Source organism: Salarias fasciatus, chromosome 10 (assembly GCF_902148845.1).
Source record: "Salarias fasciatus chromosome 10, fSalaFa1.1, whole genome shotgun sequence".
Lineage (NCBI taxonomy): Eukaryota > Metazoa > Chordata > Actinopteri > Blenniiformes > Blenniidae > Salarias > Salarias fasciatus.
Window position 1 is genome coordinate 26,652,435 of NC_043754.1, and position 21,342 is coordinate 26,673,776.

The 21,342-nt window shown below is 48.5% G+C and overlaps 1 protein-coding gene across 1 annotated transcript; it reads left to right on the forward strand.

Annotated features, from left to right (window-relative positions):
* The first annotated feature begins 1,539 nt into the window (after positions 1-1,539).
* rad51d (RAD51 paralog D) lies at positions 1,540-21,326 on the forward strand. The gene is made up of 10 exons (XM_030100177.1): positions 1,540-1,913; positions 1,988-2,049; positions 10,500-10,618; positions 15,780-15,861; positions 15,950-16,084; positions 17,412-17,507; positions 17,579-17,669; positions 19,569-19,639; positions 19,937-20,086; positions 20,721-21,326. The coding sequence occupies exons 1-10, from the start codon at positions 1,832-1,834 to the stop codon at positions 20,808-20,810; spliced, it is 978 nt and encodes a 325-aa protein (XP_029956037.1). The 5' UTR covers positions 1,540-1,831; the 3' UTR covers positions 20,811-21,326.
* The last annotated feature ends 16 nt before the right edge of the window (positions 21,327-21,342 follow it).

Genomic DNA, 21,342 nt, shown 5'->3' on the forward strand with positions numbered 1-21,342 from the left:
GCCATCACTGGTTTGGCTGCGAATAGAGACGCTTCTGGAGGGTATATTAAAGAGCTGATGAAAGGGAAATAAGTTGACAGAGGAGATATAATCTCCTGATTATTAGCAGACTTCTTTTGACCTTTGATCCTTGGTGAACCTGTGCCGTCTGCAGAGCGTTCAGTTAAAGCCTTTAACTGATGGAGAGGAGGGTTTCATTCTTCACCAGGTAGACCTTCATCGCTCTCACATGCAGCTATCTGCTCTTAATCTGGAGCTGGTTTAAGATGAATTATATCGGCGTATTAAAGAATCCCTGAGAGAGAGATACTTCTTCCTCTTCCTTCCAGCGGATATCAGATCAAATGACTCAGACTTCATTTACAGATCATACTTTGTACGATCTATTAAAGAAAGGTGTTTAAACTGTACGAAGATGGGAATGAAAGACGGGGACGTGGAGTGAAGAGGAGGAAAGCGATGCTGAGGCTGACAGCCTGCAGGGTTTGGAGTGCTGTCCTCTCTCAACCTGCAGACAGAAGAGCTCGTACCTGGATTAAATGATGGTTTCCCTCCGTGTCCGTCGGGAGAGAGGGAATCTAAATCTGCCGGAGAGCGCTGGAGGAGTGACAAGCTGAGTCAAAGTCAATGAGTGGTTGAGCTGTGAGGCTCTGCTCCGCCACACGTCCAGTCAACAGCTGGAGGAGTTCACATTTTCACCCTGACGCTCGTTCAAAGCTCTCTCCTGTGTTTTCATCTCTTTTCTTACTATCATCCCACATTTCCAGCTAAGAAAAACTCGAGTCATGTCTGCTCTCACCAGCATGTAAAGCTGGTCCCTCCAATGGACCAAGTCTTTCCTACAACTGCAGACACAAGATAATTCATCCACTTTCAGTTGATTGTTTCTCAAACCCTGCTGAGAGGAGCATTTCCGTCCTGCTCCATCCTCCTCCCTGTCTCTCCCACACACACCGGACAGGTGCAGCAACCATCCTCAGCCACACCTGAGCCAACGGACCTCGACCTCGTCACAGCCCCTCTGCAGAAGAATAAACGGCAGAACATCCCCGTTTCAAAAATGAATAAAAAAAGTACATTCAAGCATTCTCATGCACCTTTAAACACATTGTAAAGAAACCAAAAATAAACATTTAAAAGACTGGTTTTAAGTAATGCTTTAATCTTCTATTTATTAACATATTGTAATATTTATTTCTATTTCTTACAAGGCTACAACACATAATGACAATGGAATTATTCATTCATTAAGGGTTGAAGTAAATAACGTTTATTTATAAATTTGCTTTCAAGCAAAAACTATTTCAAAGCACTATTTTAAAAAACTGACGATAAACACTGATTTATTGGAAATAATCAGATGAAATTAAATAAAATTATTTGGACATAGCTAAAATATAAATGAAACAAATGATTAAAATTGAATTAAATGATAAATAAAACAAAAATAATCAATACATAAATTAAACAAAATTAGCTGTCCGCCGTAAAGGGACAGTCACTACATTACCCAGAATGCAACGCGTTTCTGCTACTACGGTAAGCAGGAAGTAAGCCTTCCAGTACTTCGCGTAGTGTTTTGACACAAAATCCGCAGAAATGAGTGAATTAATTACAGATGATGGTCAAGTCTTTGTTTTGCCTGTATAAGAATACTTTCCTCGGGTAAAATCCGGTCAAAACGTTGAGAAAATCGCCCATCTCGTCCCTAAAGAACAGGCGGGGAGAGAAAAGTTTGCACGAGTTAGCCGCTAAGCTAAAAACAACAGCTCGCGCTGAAAAGAGAGATTCTCTGAGTTTTTATGAAGCGTTTAGAGTCAGGCGTGACAGCATGGTGGTCCTGAGAGACGGCATGTGTCCTGGGCTGGAAGAGGAGCTACTGAGACAGCTGCGAGCTGCGGATGTGAAGACAGGTGTGTGTGTGTGTGTGTGTGTGTGTGTGTGTGTGTGTGTGTGTGTGTCTAAATCTGTCTTCTTGTGTCCACAGTGGAGGATCTGGTCTCATCCGATATTGAAGAACTTGCTCGGAGATGTTCAGTGTCCTATAAAGTAGGTACAGCTATGACTTTATGTGCATCAGAGGAAATAAGACACTACAGATTATAAACAAACAAATAAATATATAAATACAGGCGCTGTAGAGTCGTTATAGAGGCAGAGGAGAAGCAGGGCCACTAGAGGAGGTGTAGATTCGCTGTAGAGATGTAGAGTCACTATAGAGAAGTGGAGTAGAGCTGGGATTTGTGGCTCTTGGAAGCGAGCCGGCTCCTGAAGAGCCGTTCGTTTGAAAGAGCCGTTCAAAAGACTGACTCCTTAACAAACGTCACGCGACTCTATTATACCCCTTTCACACCGCAACTAGCGGGTCGACCCGTGTTTTCGACCCACTAATAATCGCCTTTTGTGTCCTTTCACACTGCCTGCAGACCCGCGTCTAACCGCCTGCTGGCGAGCCGCGTCGCTGCATCTTCTCGCGCTGATAGTGTCCCGCATTGATGACATCATCAGCGCGACGGAGCAAAGCGAAAGTAAACAATGCAGCAGAACACAGTCCCCGTTACCTGTAGACAAATCTCCTCTTCCCCACGGATCCAGAGCAGCTCTCTGGTCTCGCTGTCTTGCCAATACTGGATCATCTTGACGAAGGAAATCTCACGCTGTGTCCAGAAACAACAACTAGCACGCTAACGTAGCCACGCTACGTCGACGTCATCACGTAAGTTACCGCGTCGACTCGCGTCTGCCTTTCACACTCCCTTTCGCCCCTCCCACTAAAAAGCCGGTAGTAGTGACCCGCTAAAAACCCGCGTCGATGGCAGGGTTGAAAAACCCGGGTCTAATGCCGAGTGAACACTTTCACACTGCCATGAGGACCCGGTTAATCAGCGGGTTTACACGGGTTTTTTGGCCAGTGTGAAAGGGGTATTAGAGACGTCAGCCTCATTAGTGCGAGTCAATCCGGAATTTTCTGACATTCGACACTGTTACTGTCGGTTATGAGTTTTCATCTGGTGGTTTAATTTGTTTGATGACCCGGATTTAAAGAGATGTTTTTCCGACACACATTACATTGTGGTTCACCTTGAATGTCGTCCCCAGAGAAGAGCGTCAAAATACTGCCATGTGTCCTTTGACTGAGTGTTTCATGATGTGAGTGTGTGTTTGTGTGCACGCATCTGTGTGTGTGTGAGTGCCATTGCCAAGATAAAGGAGTCAATACGGTGTTTCAAATTAACTGGTTTCCTTGTTAACTGGTGACTGACTTCCTTTAGGATTTCCTGCTGCTGCTCGTAGCAGTCAATGTTTAAATCAGACTCATAAAAGGTCTGGCAACTTTTTGTCTGGTTGTTAACATCTACCACCAACAAGGGAGTGAAAGAAACCCAGTCGCCAATTAATTTGGAAACCAGTTATTCCAAAACACCAGCTTCGGTTTCTTGACACTTCTCCTCCGCTAGTCAGCTGCTGTGTTCAGGTGACTGGAGCGAGCTGCAGAAAACTGAAACTCGGAAATGTCGTCAGACATGAAGGCAGCGGTGAGAACTCAGACGAACGAGGCACACAGGAGACTCGTGAAGGAAGCGTGAACAAATGAACGACTTGTTCACTGAACAACTCACCACTAATGCAGAGTCACTCTAGAGCAGCTGTAGTGCCACTATAGAGGAGCTGCAGAGTCACTATAGAGGAGCTGCAGAGCCGCTATAGAGGAGCTGTAGAGCCGCTATAGAGGAGCTGTAGAGTCACTATAGAGGAGATGTAGAGCCTTTATAGAGCAGCTGTAGAGTCACTATAGAGGAGCTGTAGAGTCACTATAGAGGAGCTGTAGAGCCACTATAGAGGAGCTGTAGAGTCACTATAGAGGAGATGTAGAGCCTTTATAGAGCAGCTGTAGAGTCACTATAGAGGAGCTGTAGAGTCACTATAGAGGAGCTGTAGAGCCACTATAGAGGAGCTGTAGAGTCACTATAGAGGAGATGTAGAGTCACTATAGAGGAGATGTAGAGCCGCTATAGAGGAGATGTAGAGCCGCTATAGAGGAGCTGTAGAGTCACTTTAGAGGAGATGTAGAGTCACTATAGAGGAGCTGTAGAGCCGCTATAGAGGAGCTGTAGAGTCACTATAGAGGAGATGTAGAGCCTTTATAGAGCAGCTGTAGAGTCACTATAGAGGAGCTGTAGAGCCGTTATGGAGGAGCTGTAGAGCCGCTATAGAGGAGATGTAGAGTCACTATAGAGCAGCTGTAGAGTCACTATAGAGGAGATGTAGAGTCACTATAGAGCAGCTGTAGAGTCACTATAGAGGAGATGTAGAGTCACTATAGAGGAGATGTAGAGCCTTTATAGAGCAGCTGTAGAGTCACTATAGAGGAGCTGTAGAGCCGTTATGGAGGAGCTGTAGAGCCGCTATAGAGGAGATGTAGAGTCACTATAGAGCAGCTGTAGAGTCACTATAGAGGAGCTGGAGAGCCACTATAGAGGAGATGTAGAGTGACTATAGAGCAGTTGTAGAGTCAGTATAGAGGAGCTGGAGAGCCACTATAGAGGAGATGTAGAGTCACTATAGAGGAGCTGGAGAGCCACTATAGAGGAGATGTAGAGTCACTATAGAGCAGCTGTATAGCCACTATAGAGGAGATGTAGAGTCACTATAGAGCAGCTGTATAGCCACTATAGAGGAGATGTAGAGTCACTATAGAGCAGCTGTAGAGCCACTATAGAGGAGATGTAGAGTCACTATAGAGCAGCTGGAGAGCCACTATAGAGGAGATGTAGAGTCACTATAGAGCAGCTGTAGAGCCACTATAGAGGAGCTGTAGAGTCACTATAGAGGAGCTGTAGAGTCACTATAGAGGAGCTGTAGAGCCTTTATAGAGCAGCTGTAGAGTCACTATAGAGGAGATGTAGTCACTATAGAGGAGCTGTAGAGTCACTATGGAGGAGATGTAGTCACTATAGAGGAGCTGTAGAGTCACTATAGAGGAGATGTAGCAGAGGCGGTTCTGGCTACAATTGTGCCCTGGGCGAGAACCGTCCAAAGCCCCCCCCCCCCACACACACACACACACACACACACACACACACACACACACACACACACACACACAACAAAAATTTACCGCCAAACCCCGCCACCAAAACAATATATAGCAATACATTATATTATTTTTTGATTATTTTATTGAATATAATAAATACAAAAACAAAGTATAAACAAGATAAATACATAAAATACAGTATATAAATCGAGCATGCTTGAATAATATCTGAACAAAGTAAAAAAGGCAACTCTATATGTAATCTTCAATACAAAAATGAAACAAGAACAAAGAAAAAACAAAATCAATAAATAAAATAGAGCATACACCTGAGGAGTCCTGCAAAGAACATGTGGCTGAGGAGGTACAGTCGATGGCTCCTCACCAGACTCCAGGACCAGGTCTGTGGCTGCTGTGGTCGTCTCGGTCAGTGGCTCCAGCCCCAAAATATTTCAGAATTGCCCCTGAATTTACAATTAAGATACAATATGTATGTTAGATCACACTGACATCCCACATGCATCAGTTACCCAATTAAAATGAACATAATGCACATTTTATTAACATTTGTCAACATGCAATTAGCTAAGCATGACACACTGCAAATCATTTAAAAAGCCATATCACATGTATCTTACAAAATGTCATGTCAATTTATGTTAGACGTTATTGATCTTAGCATATAGCGTATGGGAATAAAAACGTCCACAGTCAGGATGTCTGTGTATTTGAAACACAAACTTGCCTCTGGGTGAAATTAATTGCATGACATGATGCCTTAATTACAATAGTTGGCAGTTAAGCTAAACTAAATAGGCTCCCACATACAGTCGTCTTCTGTGGCTTAGTAACAAAAAAAAGGCTAATAAATGGATAATAATATCATTCACATCACTCATAAAAATACGCATATCTTTATCTTTTGCCCGTTTCTCCTCTTCTTCCTTTCTTCCTTTTCTAAACTGGGCTCCTCATGGCTTCTTTGGTCTTTTACTTGGATCCATGATCAAAACATTGCCTTTCGCCAGCACCTTCCGGTCACGGTTCACCCGTAAATCAGCCGGAGTCCGGAGTCACGTGACGTAAATAAATTTACGTAGTCCACCCCCCCCCCCCCCCCCCCCCCCCCCCCATTTTTTTTCACATAACCCAGTCAGTTACGTGTGGGTCTGTATTTATAATGAAATACAATTAATTTTGAAGCAGTATGTGTTGGCATCAGTCTGCCCCCCTCCTCCTCCCCCTCCCCGCACCACTGCGCACCACCGCCCTTTTCGCCAACCTCTGCAGTCGCTCGTTGACGCCCCCCCCCACCACCACTAACTTGAGATGGAAATGAGTGCAAGTCTTCAAAACTTGCGACTTTTTTTTTTTTTCTTTCTCGTGCGCCCTCACAGAGATTGCGCCCTGGGCAGTCACCCACATTGCCCATAGCTAAAACCGGCCCTGAGCTGTAGAGTCACTATAGAGGAGCTGTAGAGCCGCTATAGAGCAGCTGTAGAGTCGCTATAGAGGAGCTGTAGAGTCACTATAGAGGAGCTGTAGAGTCGCTATAGAGGAGCTGTAGAGTCGCTATAGAGGAGCTGTAGAGTCACTATAGAGGAGCTGTAGAGTCGCTATAGAGGAGCTGTAGAGTCGCTATAGAGGAGATGTAGAGCCACTATAGAGGAGCTGTAGAGCCGCTATAGAGGAGCTGTAGAGCCGCTATAGAGGAGCTGTAGAGCCACTATAGAGGAGCTGTAGAGTCACTATAGAGGAGCTGTAGAGTCACTATAGAGCAGCTGTAGTGTCACTATAGAGGAGCTGTAGAGCCGCTATAGAGGAGCTGTAGAGCCACTATAGAGGAGCTGTAGAGTCACTATAGAGGAGCTGTAGAGTCACTATAGAGGAGCTGGAGAGCCACTATAGAGGAGCTGTAGAGCCACTATAGAGGAGCTGTAGAGCCACAATAGAGGAGCTGTAGAGTCGCTATAGAGGAGCTGTAGAGCCACTATAGAGGAGCTGTAGAGCCACTATAGAGGAGCTGTAGAGCCACAATAGAGGAGCTGTAGAGTCGCTATAGAGGAGCTGTAGAGTCACTATGGAGGAGCTGTAGAGTCACTATAGAGCAGCTGTAGAGTCACTATAGAGGAGCTGTAGAGTCACTATAGAGGAGCTGTAGAGTCACTATAGAGGAGCTGTAGAGTCGCTATAGAGGAGATGTAGAGTCACTATAGAGGAGCTGTAGAGTCGCTATAGAGGAGCTGTAGAGTCACAATAGAGGAGCTGTAGAGTCACTATAGAGCAGCTGCAGAGTCACTATAGAGCAGCTGTAGAGTCACTATAGAGGAGCTGTAGAGTCGCTATAGAGGAGCTGTAGAGTCACAATAGAGGAGCTGTAGAGTCACTATAGAGCAGCTGCAGAGTCACTATAGAGCAGCTGTAGAGTCACTATAGAGGAGCTGTAGAGTCACTATAGAGCAGCTGCAGAGTCACTATAGAGATACAGAGTCGGTTGTGTTTCCAGAGCTGCAGATTGACGTCTCCTGTTCATCCAGTTTGACGCCTGCTGCTTTAACTGTCTCGTTGATGCTGTTGTTGCTTTGTGACGATGGAAATGGAAAAACACCCACGTTGCTTCTGAACAGTGAGCTGATCAGAACCCGAGCAGTATCACCTCAGTCCCATTCAGTGTTTCTCCCACACGCAGCTCACTTAGATATTTTTACTTTCCGTTCACCTTTAGCAGATAAAACACCTCCCACGGGGTTTATTACACACCGCCAATCCAAACCAGACCATCCGGCTAACAAGGCAGGCGAGGCTGGTGCCCTCGCCTCTTCAAATCAGCGCTGATGATCACTCTGCGTCCTTTGTGTATTTAAATGCGTTTATCTTCCCGGCGCAGCTGCAGCGGGCGTCGTGTTGCTTGCAGTCAGTGTCAATGAATAGTAGTGTTGAAATAAAAAGAAAGTAAAAATAGCGTGTTGGTTGTAGGCGTTGTGTAAACAGACGTGTGTCGCCACCAGGAGACAGGAAGTCCGTCCCCAGCACGCTGAGCCTCGTCATGACAGGAATCCAGTCCGACTCCATGACCACCTCAAGATGGCCTTTTTTTAATCCAGAACTTTTCAGACAAAAAAGAACAAATAGTCATGTTAGGAATCCAGAAGGGCCTGGCAGATAAAAGTGTCTGAGTGTGGGTGGACAGGTCATTACAGTCAGCCTCTCCGGGTTTTAAGCAGCAGTGTGAGAGTGAGTAAATCCTCCTCTGTGGTCCCGGTGTCTGTCTGAACAATCTGGACGTAACAAGAAGAAGGTGTGAACAGCACAGTTTTAATGAAGCGAGACTTTCCTCACAGTGAGATTCAGAGGCAGCGGCAGCAGAGAAGAATGTCTACAGCTTCGGTCCATACCAATGTCTGAGTTCTTCATTACAAAAACAAGCAGCACCAACCGATGGACCAACATGAAATCTGAATCTCTGTGGAAACAGACGTCGTTTTCAAAACCGTGAAACCAAAATGCAGAAATGCTGGGTTTTCACTTGAAGCGTTGTGTAAACGGAGCCTCAGCCTCCTGAAATGAGTATTATCTTCACTTCAGCCTCGTCCCTGCATCCTGAACCTATAGCAGCAGACCTGAGAGAAGGTTCCAGAGTCACACTGAGCGGAGCAGGGAGCCGTGAAGGGCTCCTGGAGCCAGCCTGGGTCGGTTCAGACAGGACCTGGACGCTGTGAGCGTTGGCTGCGCTGCGCTCCAGCGGGCCGATCCGAGGTGGAGGTTAAACGTTCACACCAGGCCTCCCCGCTCCCCTGCAGCAGCCCTCCTTCAGACGCTCCATGGTTCCTCCGGTGGAACGGGTCCTGAGCAGCCCGGAGGCCGAACCTCGATCCATCAGAGTCCGGCGAGTCTTCCCTACAGACCAGAGGGTCTCCTCTGAGCGAGACCCTCTGAAGGAGACGCTGATCCCCGCTGGATGTGTTCCGTCGGTTTCTGAGTTCCTCAGACTGTCAGAAGCGTCTTCCTGTCAAACAGGAATCCAGACGAGCTGTAGGAGGACGGCGGCGGGACAGCCTTTGTAGCCTTGTTTAAAATCTATTTGCAGATTATAGAGCATCTTCCTCCAAAAGTACAAACAACTCAGTTTGCTAAAGGTGGTGTCCCTTTTCATTTGCAGTAACTAGTAAAATCTCTCCTGTAGCCACAAAGTGTTGCTCAACCTGATCATCCTGCACAGCATTCATTATTTAAGTTATTTAAGAATTTTCTTCTTCAATTTACAAACTGCAGTTCACTGTATATATTCTCATGTTCCTTTTATTCTCTAAGGAGAATAACAGGAACATGCATGTTTTAAACATTCCACAGAAGGCCGCTGTGTTTTGGCTGAGCAGGTTTGTGCGGTGAAATGGGCGAGCGGTGGCGTTCCGAGGCCGCGCTGTGTGTCCCTCGCTGATTGACTGTCCTCTGAAAGGCCAGGCCGGCCGCCACCGCCGCCCGTCTCCTCCATCACCCCGCCGCCGAGCGCAGCCTCACACTCTCCTTCTATTTTTCTCCCTAATGAATGAGAGAGCGAGGAGCTCATGCAGCTTTTTGTTCATTTGCTGGAGTGCGGCTCTCACGCCGGTTTCAGAGTGCGGGCGGCGCGGCAGCTCGGAGAGGCAATAAGACTTCCCCGCCACTGTGGCCTCATTTTCCGGGAGCTGTCAGATGTTCACAAGAGGTGAAATTTACAGTGAGAAACAAACATGATGGTGTAACAAGCTCGGCGCTGGAACCAGAAGGCTCCAATTACACAACATTTCCAGAGAAGACGCATCGATTTCACGTTTTGGTTTCACACAGTCGTGTTTTCAGTGGCTGTGAGCAGCGCTGTGGCGTCAGTGGACCTGAACAGGCAATCCGACTGCTGCTCACGTCCATGTTGGGTTTTAGATTAAGTCCATTTTTAGCCTCTGACTTAAAAAAAACACACAAAAAAAAAAAAGAATTGCTATTTTTCACATTTATTGTTACTGCAATATAAATATCACAAACCTGGATGAAACCAGGGTCGCAGCATTTAGCCAAGCGGCTGTGGTCTAGTGTCCCACTGAGGCCAGAGCGCCGCAGACGTCGCCCTGCAGGGTTTGCACTGCAGGTTAATGGGAAGTGTGGCGGTGACGTGAGCGAGCGCTTTCAGAGCTACTTTCAAATGTTATCCGTTAACACAATCAGAGCGACTACCCAATAATAACAAGGCACAGCTTTACACTGAAACCCGGCTCAATCTGGACAAAGCAAATCCTCAGAAATCGTACTGATTGAACCTTGGAATAAGAACCTCTTCGTGTAGCGTCTCTAATTTTAAAGAAGACGGTCCTGAAGATGGAATGAAAACATGAAAACCAGCTCCAGCTGTGCGTTCAGCCCTGTGGACGGTCCCGTTGAGACGTAGACGTTGTTTTTTGCAGCAGCTGTGTCGATTTCTGTGTTCCAGGCTCTGTTTGCGATCCGCCGGGTTCTGCTGGCCCAGCACGCCGCCTTTCCAGTCTCCGGAGCGGACCTGTACCAGGAACTGCTGAGCTCCACGGCCATCCTCTCCACTGGGATTCCCAGGTGAGGCCACTATCACAGGTTTGTGTCCTTCTCCTGGCTTTGGTTCTGGTTCTGGGACGAGTCCAGCAGTCTAAATGAGATGAATCCAGGGACCCCTGCGGTCCAGTTTGAGCCTGCCTGCTGCAGTAAGGAAGTCCATTTCTCTGCCTGTTTGTTCCGTCTGACTCGTAACCGCAGCCCAAAGTGGCTTCTGATATATCAGCTGCATTAAGCTGGCCTCCAGCTCCACCACTTCCCTCTAAAAAAACACAACAAACCACCGACTCGTCTTTTAAAACGCTCTTCCAGCGCATCAGAAAATCAAATTTAATGACTTGAGAGAAGGCAGAAGTTCTCACAGCGAGCGAGGAGCCTGTTACAGCCTGCTACAGCCGGCCGGACAATCAGGCAGGGAAACCGAGCGTTTCCTGGAGCCTTCACCAGATCACTGGGATCCACCAGATTCACATGATCCCGCCAGATCACCGGGATCCACCAGATTCACATGATCCCACCGGATCACTGGGATCCACTGGATTCACATGATCTCACAGGAATCCACCGGATTAACATGATCCCACCGGATCACCGGGATGCACCGGATTAACATGATCCCACCGGATCACCGGGATGCACCGGATTTGCATGATCCCACCGGATCGCTGGGGGTCCACCAGAGGAACACGATTCCACTTGATCACCGGGATCCACTAGATTAACATGATCCCACTGGATCACTGGGATCCACCAGAGCAACATGACTCCACTGCATCACTGGGATCCACTAGATTCACATGATTCGACAAGATCAATGAGATCCCACTTGATTCACATTATTACACCAGCTCAATGAGATCCACTAAATTCACATGATTCCACCGGATCACTGGGCTCCACCAGACTCACATGATTCCACTGCATCACTGATCTGATCCACTAGATCAGGGATCGACATCCTTTTTGTCATGGAGTGCCAGTTTAAAATGTTCTCATCAGCGTGTGTGCCATTATCGGCTAAAACACAAGTTAGCACAAAATACAAAAAGGTTTCTAACATACCTGGAAATTTACTCCATTCAGATAAAGGGCATAAAATCATATCTTTAAAGATATTTTTTCTGTTATTAACTTCAAAAAGTGCTTTCATAAACTTTGTGCTTTGTGCGCCGCATGCCGATGTTTTGAATTAACTGGTGCCCGTGGTAACTTGTGACCAATAGATGACTGAGACATGTACTCGTTCTAGTGAGCGTCGGTTATCGACAGTTACAGCGAATGTTTAAGTTGAAAGTCTTTTGTGAGTCTTACTTTAACAACTGCTGTTATCAGCATATATTTACACAGATTTCAGCCGTCACTCGTTAACACGGGAACCAGTTAATCCGTTACACCGGCCAGACGATCGCTCGTATTCTGCTACAGAGCTCTTTGAACAACTCGCTGTTGCTCGATTTGCTTCCATCTCTCCTCTCCAGTGGTTTTTCTCTCGGGGTTTTTATTAAAAAAAGTGATTTTCAATCACCGTCGTGTTCTGCTTGTTTTTGGACTGTCCTGCTTCCTGTTTACTGCGCACGTCATCATGTCACTACGTACGAGGGAACGCGTCTGCGGAACAAATAATCCCCCGTTTTTTCCGATCCGCTGTCAGGAGGGGATTGTCGATCGGTGTACACCGCCTCGTACAATCGGCTCCGAAATACAATCCGCTCCGAGTGCAGCGGATCCACCCGGTCGTTTACACGTCACATTTACAATCTGCTCTTCCCTATAAGCCATTATATGGGGGCGTATGTAAATGTGCCTCGTGTTAATGCCAGGGGTGCCACAGGTTGCCGACCCCTGCACTAGATTCACATGATTCAATAGAAATATTTTGTTAATCCCAGGGGCAAATTCCTTGGACTCTTGGACCCACATTGATCCATTGGATCATCAGGAATCGCTGAATCAACATGGGCTACTGGATCCAATAGAACAAGATCCACAGGGATTATTGGGAATTCACTGGATCCACCGACTCGGGGATCCTCCAGATCCACTGCAGCGGCTGGTCAGTGTTTTCCAGGGGAGCGCTCCACCGCGGCCGGTCAGGACTGGATGGATCAGCGTGTGGATCCAGCTCAGCATGGTTTCCTGGTTCCCCTGTTCTCTGGTGGAAGCGGGGTTCAGACTGATGAGCAGCCAGAGGTGTTCTCTGTTGACTCCTCGTCTCTGTTTCAGTGGTTTCCATGAATTAGTCAGCACTCTGGCTCAGAGAGTGGCGTCTTCTGTGTGTCTCTGCTGCCCTCTGCTGCTCACGGTGGGAATCCTCATCTCAGCACTGAACTCTGAAGAGACTGGACCTGTGAACAGCGGTGCAGTGGTTTGCTCTGCCAGCTGAGGTCTGTAATGGTATTAGAGGTGAACCGGACCGCAGCCTCCCGTCCGGTCCCACGTCTGTCCCGGGGACGGCCTGCCGGTTGTCTCGAGCCGTCAGCAGAAGACGTCCTCGTGTCCCATCAACATGAGACCTGCAGGGACGCTTTTCACTTCGCAATCAGCGAGAAGAACCTCAATCAAGCGGCGGCGGCGAGCTTTCAACGAGGCTTCGCCTTGAGGCTGGAGGACCGGGGTCATGCTTATTCCACACCGCACGGATCACCGGTTCGAACCTCGACACACACACAGCCTTTCATCACCAGGAGTTCGGCTGATGGCTGCCAACCCCTCAGAGTTTCCTGAATGCCCGACTGACCCAGTTCAGTCCTTCTCTGCATGCTGACATCGCCATGGCGATACGTTTACTATAAACTGTGCAGGTCTATCGACTGTACTCTTCTTTCAGGGAGGACGGGGAAGTTTCTGCCATCTTGTGGCTGTTTTTGAAAAAGACTCTTAGACTGAAGTGTTTATGAGCGTCTGATTGATCCGCATCAACGATTCACCAGAATGTATCGACGGCTGTAGAAATGAGGTTGGATCGCCGTCCTGCTCCTGATCCCCTGATCCCGCCAGAATCAGATCCTCCGCCCGGGCCGGGCCGTTGTCCGTCCGCCTCGACTGGCACAACATTTTAATGCTGTTGGCCTCAGAGTGTAATTACGGGAAGACGTAGATGAGGTAATAAAAAGAGGACGGAATGGGAAGGAAGGCGTGTGATTTAAGAGTGGAGGCGACCCCGCAGCTGTGAAGTGAAGGGCTTTCCGCCATCAGCTCCGTCAGTTAGGAATCAGTGTTTCACAGCTTGGTTCAGCTGCTTTTTCACCTGGAAAACCTGGAGGAAAACACTTTCTTGAGATGTCTCATTTCCAGTTTCAATATTCCTTCAGATCAGGAGCCAGTTTGAACTCTGTCCTGTTTTAATTTGGCCTTGAGCAGGTTTACTACTGCAACTCATCGTCAGCAGGGTAAAACTAGCCTGTCTCACCACGGTCTAACCAGCTCACGTTCCCTGTTAGTGGAGAACCATCCAACGCCTGGTGAATTCTGCTTCACAATGATAGGAAGAGCCGACATCCAAGGATCAAAAAGCGACGTCGCTATGAACGCTTGGCCGCCACAAGCCGGTTCTCCCTGTGGGAGCTTCTCTGACACCTCCTGCTTAAAACCCAAAAAGTCAGAAGGATGGTGAGGTCCCGCTTTCACAGTCTGTACTCATACTGAAAATCAAGATCCAGCCAGCCTTTGCCCTTCTGCTCTACGGGAGGTTTCTGTCCTCCCTGAGACCAAAGTAACGTCCTCAAACTTCCTACTCTACTTGTGTTTCATAGTTTCTCTCCGGTCTGAACGTGTTTCAGATTGTCTTTCAGTTCTAAACCTCGTTTTCACCATTTCTACTGAAAATACAAAACCATTGTGGACTTTGGATTATTTGAATGACTCCCAAAATGGAAGCTTTTGAAAACACTGACTCTGTTTCCATGGAAACGTGGGAAAACGCAACTCTTCAGCAATGCTTTGTCTCCGTCTAAACGGGTAAAACTCAAGTTTGTCATATGAACTAGCAAAAACGCAAGTTTCTGGAAACACCCATGAAACTCTAGTCCTGGTCCTGGTTCCAGTCCAGATCCTCCTGGTTCTGGTCCTGGTTCCAGTCCAGATCCGCCTGGTTCTGCTCCTGGTTCCAGTTCAGGCTCTCCTGGTCCTGGTAGTTTTAGAGTTGACAGTCACTGTAATAACAATCCAACTTGGTGTTCTGTCTGTAAGAATATCTGACTTCTCCATTCTTAATGTTCAGAGTGTGTTGTTCTCTGAGTTCTTTGTGGTTTCATCAGAAACAAACAGCACCATCTAGTGGACCAACATAAGAACCACCTGGTTTTCTTGCGTTTCTGTGTAAACCAGGGGTCTCAAACTCGTGCTGCAGGTTTCCGTTCCGACCAAGCAGGAGCAGCAGACTCCACTCATGTCAGCAGGTCTTCAGTGTAGCTTGATGACATGAGTGGAGTCTGCTGCTCCTGCTTGGTTGGAACGGAAACCTGCAGCCACGCGGCCCTTTCTGGCACCAGTTTGAGACCCCTGGTGTAAACAGACATGGTTTTCAAAATGTTTTTATGTAAATGGGAAACTTTTTTGGGTAACACTTTACTTGAAGCCCCCCTGTATAACATTATAAGTACATTACAGCACTGTGTAACTACAGTTAGAAACACTCATAAATGATCACAATGCTTTATAACATCAGGACCTAACCCTAACCCTATGCTGTATAGTGGGTTATAAAGCATTATGATCATTTATGAGTGTTTACAGTTTATAGTGTTTAATGTGTTATACCGGGTGCTTCACGTAAAGCTCCCTTTTTTGAAACAAAAATGCCAAAATGAGCTGAAGGTCATCACTGAAACGAGGCGTCGTTCTTCAGATCAGAGACGGCGCTGCCTTCAGATGAAAGAGAACAAATCCTTCTGCTCTCGGCCTGTTCGGACCCCCCAGCTCGGATCAGCTGCTCCGTTCAGGAAATCTCTTCAATCCCCCCGAGAATAAATTAGGAGCAGCAGCTTCTTCCCTTTCATGGAGCGGCCTGGTGGGCCGCGGTGAACCCTCTGACGATCTGCCACTGGCCCCCGGGCCATAGCTTTGAACCCTCAGCTCCATCACAGGCTTATCTCTGGTTTAGATTGAATTATGGATCTGCACTGTGTCTTTTTTGCTGTGGTTTCCATGTTTCCCGGTTGGGAATGACCTGCTGTTGTCCCTCCAGGTTAGACAAGCTGCTGGACTCGGGCCTGTACACCGGGGAGATCACCGAGCTGTGTGGCGGTCCGGGAAGCGGGAAATCCCAGGTGAGCGTTTCATCCTGGTCGAGTCCCTCCATCCACCAGCGGCTGAGAACCCCCCCCCACCCCGGCCCCATGCTCTCTCTGCTTCCAGGTGTGTTTCAGCGTCTCCGTCAACGTTTCCTTCCACCTGAAGCAGAGCGTGATCTACGTCGACACCACGGGCGGCCTGACCGCCGGCCGCATGCTCCAAATGCTCCGCACGGAAACCAGCAGCAGCGAGCAGCAGGTCAGGAGGGGGTTCAGTCCAGATCCATACAAACCCCGGAAACCAAGAAAGACGCCGGGAATCACCGAGCAGAGACACGTGAAACAAAGGGCCCTGGGTGATCCCCCTCAGGGGGGGCATTAGGGAGACTCTCAGACCAGTCCTGATTGATCCGGACCAGAGTCCACTTCAGGGCCTTTCTGAAAGTCCTCTTTTCTGTTGGTCTCCTGAACTCTGGTCCCCTTCACACCGTGGGTCCTGGTTCTCCTGCAAGCAGACTTGCGGGCGGACGAAGCCAGAGGATGTGATGCGGAGGGCAGTGCATTTTGGGTAGCAAACAAACCCTACAAAAAGCTTTAAAGGACCTATTTCATGCAAAATCCACTTTCTTAGGGTTTTCAGCATCCCCCAAAGTTGATTTCCCTTTCAAACCACCCCCAAAGTGTTATTTGCCTTCATCCACATGTCTGAGTAATCTGTTTCAGTCTGCTGCTCTCCACAGCAGCCCCTCCCTTCGGGGAGAGAACAGCTCGTTTGAAACTCTTCAAACCTAAGTACGTCACAAAGTTGAACTCCTCCCACCACTCTTCTCCCACCCCACCCCCGCACAGACAACACGCCACTCTCCTCTGACCAGCAGCAGCTGATTTTCCACTGATTGCCCCCCCCCCCCCCCCCCCCCCCCCCCCCGCGCGCTTGGTGAGTTTCTCACAGGAAAAGACGTTTTGGCGTGTCTTGGTGTGGAGAAGCTAGAGCTAAAGAGCTAAAGCTAGCCAGCGTATTTGTTTTGAAGCGCTGATTGGTTGAAGTAGCTGTCAGTCAAAGTCCACAGGGGGAGAGGCGGGATTTTCAGTGAAACAGAGCGCTTTCTCTTCCGGGTTTCAGAATTAGCCCCAGAAAATCTTTTATTTAACACAAACTGACTTTTCCTTAGCGCCAAAAATAAACTGTTAGCATGTTAATGCCAATAATAGGGCTTGGACGAGCTAAAGAAGCAGGATGCAGGCCCTTTAAACTGCCTGGAGGTCAGAGGTCAGATGTGGAGCAATGAGGAGACCCGGAGCTGATAGATAGGTGGCCAGAAGACTAGATATTGCAGATGCTTGTGGCTAGCTGCTAGCTAGCTAAAGGGGCGGGACTTCCTCTTTCGTTCCGGACCGATCAATAAGCTGGATTCTACTTCATCAGGTTTTACCGTCTGACATGATTCCAGTGTTTGGAGGTCGTCTGACAGACTGTCTTTAAATCAAGGAGCAGTCTGACTGTCGCCAGTCCGCTAACGGCCTCCTCTCTGCTCCTCCGAGGTCGTTTCTTTCGTCCTGATCACGTGGTTGGTTCTCGTCCTCAGATGGAGGCTCTCCAGAGGATCCGGATCTTCCGTGCGTTTGACGTCTACGCCCTGCTGGACGTTCTGCACGGCCTGGGCGGCGGCCTGCTGCAGCAGGTCTGTTTGCGGGGAACCATTGGGAGGGGCGGAGCGTTCTGTCGTCTCATTCCGGTCGCTTTGCGTCTCAGGCGTCGATCGGCGGCGGCTCGGTGAAGGCGCTGATCGTGGACTCGGTGTCGGCCGTGATCGCGCCGCTGCTGGGAGGAAAACAGAGTGAAGGTGAAGTTTCTGCCTCTGCTCCATCAGTCCATCAGTCCTGAAATGTCACATACACCACAGCAGTGTAGGTAAGGCTTAAGAGTGCACAAACTGAAGTAATTAAATCTGCTGTCTAGAAGCTGGAGACAGTCTCCGAGGTGCACGATGCTTATTGATGAAGGAATCAGCAGCTGATCAGCTTCAGCCAGACCTCTGGGAAGGTAGATGGAGGTCCAATGGGACGAGTCCAGTTCCCTAAAAAGACTTGTGCTTCCTGTTCGTTCAGGCCTGTCCAGCAGCACAGCCTGACACTCAAGCAGGGACGGAACTGAAATAGTCCAAATTCAAGAAAAGACAAGGAATTAATTTAAAACATGTTTCTAATGAGCGATTAACTTACATCTCTATCAGCTGGATCTACTGTCAACTTATTAACCTCTATCCATCCACTGACTAACCTCTACCATCCACTGACTAACCTCTACCATCCACTGACTAACCTCTACCATCCACTGACTAACCTCTACCATCCACTGACTAACCTCTACCATCCACTGACTAACCTCTACCATCCACTGACTAACCTCTACCATCCACTGACTAACCTCTACCCATCCACTGACTAACCTCTACCATCCAGTGACTAACCTCTACCATCCACTGACTAACCTCTACCATCCACTGACTAACCTCTACCATCCACCGACTAACCTCTACCCATCCACTGACTAACCTCTACCATCCACTGACTAACCTCTACCATCCACTGACTAACCTCTACCATCCACTCACTAACCTCTACCATCCACTGACTAACCTCTACCCATCCACTGACTAACCTCTACCATCCACTGACTAACCTCTACCATCCACTGACTAACCTCTACCATCCACTGACTAACCTCTACCCATCCACTGACTAACCTCTACCATCCACTGACTAACCTCTACCATCCACTGACTAACCTCTACCCATCCACTGACTAACCTCTACCCATCCACTGACTAACCTCTACCATCCACTCACTAACCTCTACCATCCACTGACTAACCTCTACCATCCACTCACTAACCTCTACCATCCACTGACTAACCTCTACCATCCACTGACTAACCTCTACCCATCCACTGACTAACCTCTACCATCCACTCACTAACCTCTACCATCCACTGACTAACCTCTACCCATCCACTGACTAACCTCTACCATCCACTCACTAACCTCTACCATCCACTGACTAACCTCTACCCATCCACTGACTAACCTCTACCCATCCACTGACTAACCTCTACCCATCCACTGACTAACCTCTACCATCCACTCACTAACCTCTACCCATCCACTGACTAACCTCTACCATCCACTGACTAACCACTACCATCCACTGACTAACCTCTACCCATCCACTGACTAACCTCTACCCATCCACTGACTAACCTCTACCCATCCACTGACTAACCTCTACCATCCACTCACTAACCTCTACCATCCACTGACTAACCTCTACCCATCCACTGACTAACCTCTACCAATCCACTGACTAACCTCTACCATCCACTGACTAACCTCTACCATCCACTGACTAACCTCTACCATCCACTGACTAACCTCTACCATCCACTGACCGACTAGCTGAATGAAGTCTCCCGTCCTGCTGACAGAGTTCAGCCTTTTGCTCCCAGACTTTGTGTCAGACTGTATCTCTGCGGCCAGCAGGTGTTGTTGAGTCACTCTGTCAGTGTTGGACTCGCGTCCTGCTGGACACTCTTCCTTAACGTGGTGGAAGGAAAACCGTCCACTCCAGTGTCACTTTTCACTGTTTGCTGTTTAGAAATGTTTGAAAAGCGGTGAACCTGACGTGGGTGTGTGGAAAGCTTAGACGGTGTTCATCCAGGCGCTGCTCTGCTTCCCGCCTGCAGGCATGTCCCTGATGGTCCAGGTGGCCGGAGTCCTCAAGACGCTGGCCAAGGACTTCAGTGTGGCTGTTCTGGTGAGGATCACACTGAGCCACGCCCCACTGCTGTCAGTATGCTTCAACAACTGCAGCAAAGCTAAACATTCATCCGCTCACACTGAGAAAACCCCTTTTCCTCTGTAATGTAAAGTACGACAGCCAGGGGTTGGTAGTTTGATTCCAACAGATAAAACTGTAAAACTCCAGAAGTTATGGAGCTGAGCAACATTCCCCGTGTTGTAATTCCACTGTGGACCACCAGGGGGTTCTAAAGCAGCGGCTGCACCTGCTCAGTGTTCTGCTGGTTAAACGGTGTGATCCGCTGACCTGCAGGTCACCAACCACGTGAGCCGGAGCGCCAGCGGGGAGGTGCAGCCGGGCCTGGGAGCCTCCTGGAGCCACATCCCCCGGACCCGGGTCCTGCTGGAGCGGGCCGACAGGGGCCCGCTGCGCCGCGCCACGCTCACCAAGTCCTCCAGACAGGTACCCGGTCGGAACCCCGGCTCACCAGACTTTAAGGCTCCAGTAGTCTGATCGCTGCAGCGAATGGAAAAACATCAGTCACTTTGTTATTAAACTCCTGTCGTAGTCCGGAGCTAGCTGTAGCATTAGCATTCATAACGCCGATCATTTTCCAATAGAAAATATTTGAGCCATCAATATAATCTGAGATGTAAAAGCTTGATGAAATGAGGATTATGAGAAGAAAGGTGAACAACATTTACTGCATTTTATTTAGCAGTTTTTGTGCAGCCGTTCAGAAACTGAAGACCCTTCTGAGACCCATCGACGTCAGCAGTGTCTGGGTTCTCCTCATGACGGTGGAACGGTCTGAACCGTCAGTTTTCACCTCAGACATGAAGGAACAGCTTCTGTGTTGAAGTCTGTTTGACATTCAACTATTTCACCTCGCAATGGGAAACCAGCTTCAACACTAGACTGGCTGAATCTCCCATATTTGACAGAAGCATCTGTTTCTTCTGCCACTGAGGTGAATCAAGTCTGCCTGCAGTAACGCTTTGAACCACCAGGGGGCAGCGAGCCTCACTTCTCAACCAGACAGTTCAGAGGCAGTGGAAAGACTCTAATGCCCCTCCCCTCCATCTGCCCCCCTCAGCCCTGTCTCCTGACGGAGGAGTTGGACCTGCAGCTGTGGACTCGTCCTGAATCGCCGCCGTCGGGAAAGAGGAAGCTGCCGGATTCGTGACCTCGATGACGGTTCGAACCCCGAGGGAGACCTGAGAGCTCCGACCACCTCCTCACCGCCCGGAGAGTCCAGCAGGAATCAAACACTGACCCCAAGGCTCAATGGACTCACAATGGACTCGAACCAGGACTCTTTGTGAGGCGGCACGGTGCGGCAGTGGTTTGCACTGACAAGGTTCTTGAAGGTATCAGGTCTTCATGAAGACGTCAGGCGGTGCAGTGGTTAGCCTACTGCCTCACAGAATTATGAGATACTCCAACATTTGGTGGCACAGTGGAGAAGTGGTTTACTCTGTCACTGCATGGGAAGAAAGCCACAAAACAATGTCTTTTAAACCTGTCTGGATGCTACAACACGGTAGCGTTGCCATGGTAACACCAACAGCCGCTTCAGTGTAAGAAAACTCCTGAATTCATGTTTTAATATCTTGTTACATGTTGTGAAAACATTAAAGGTTCGAACCCTCAGGTGACGTGGTGTGTGCAGTGTTACGCCCCGTCACCTCACGGTTCGATTGCAGGCTGTTTCCATG

Coding starts and splice junctions, on each gene's coding strand:
- rad51d (XM_030100177.1), top strand. CDS start 1,832: ATGGTGGTCCTGAGAGACGGCATGTGTCCTGGGCTGGAAGAGGAGCTA. Junction 15,862..15,949: donor CGGGAAGCGGGAAATCCCAG/GTGAGCGTTTCA, acceptor CTCTGCTTCCAG/GTGTGTTTCAGCGTCTCCGT. Junction 17,508..17,578: donor GCGGCGGCCTGCTGCAGCAG/GTCTGTTTGCGG, acceptor TTTGCGTCTCAG/GCGTCGATCGGCGGCGGCTC.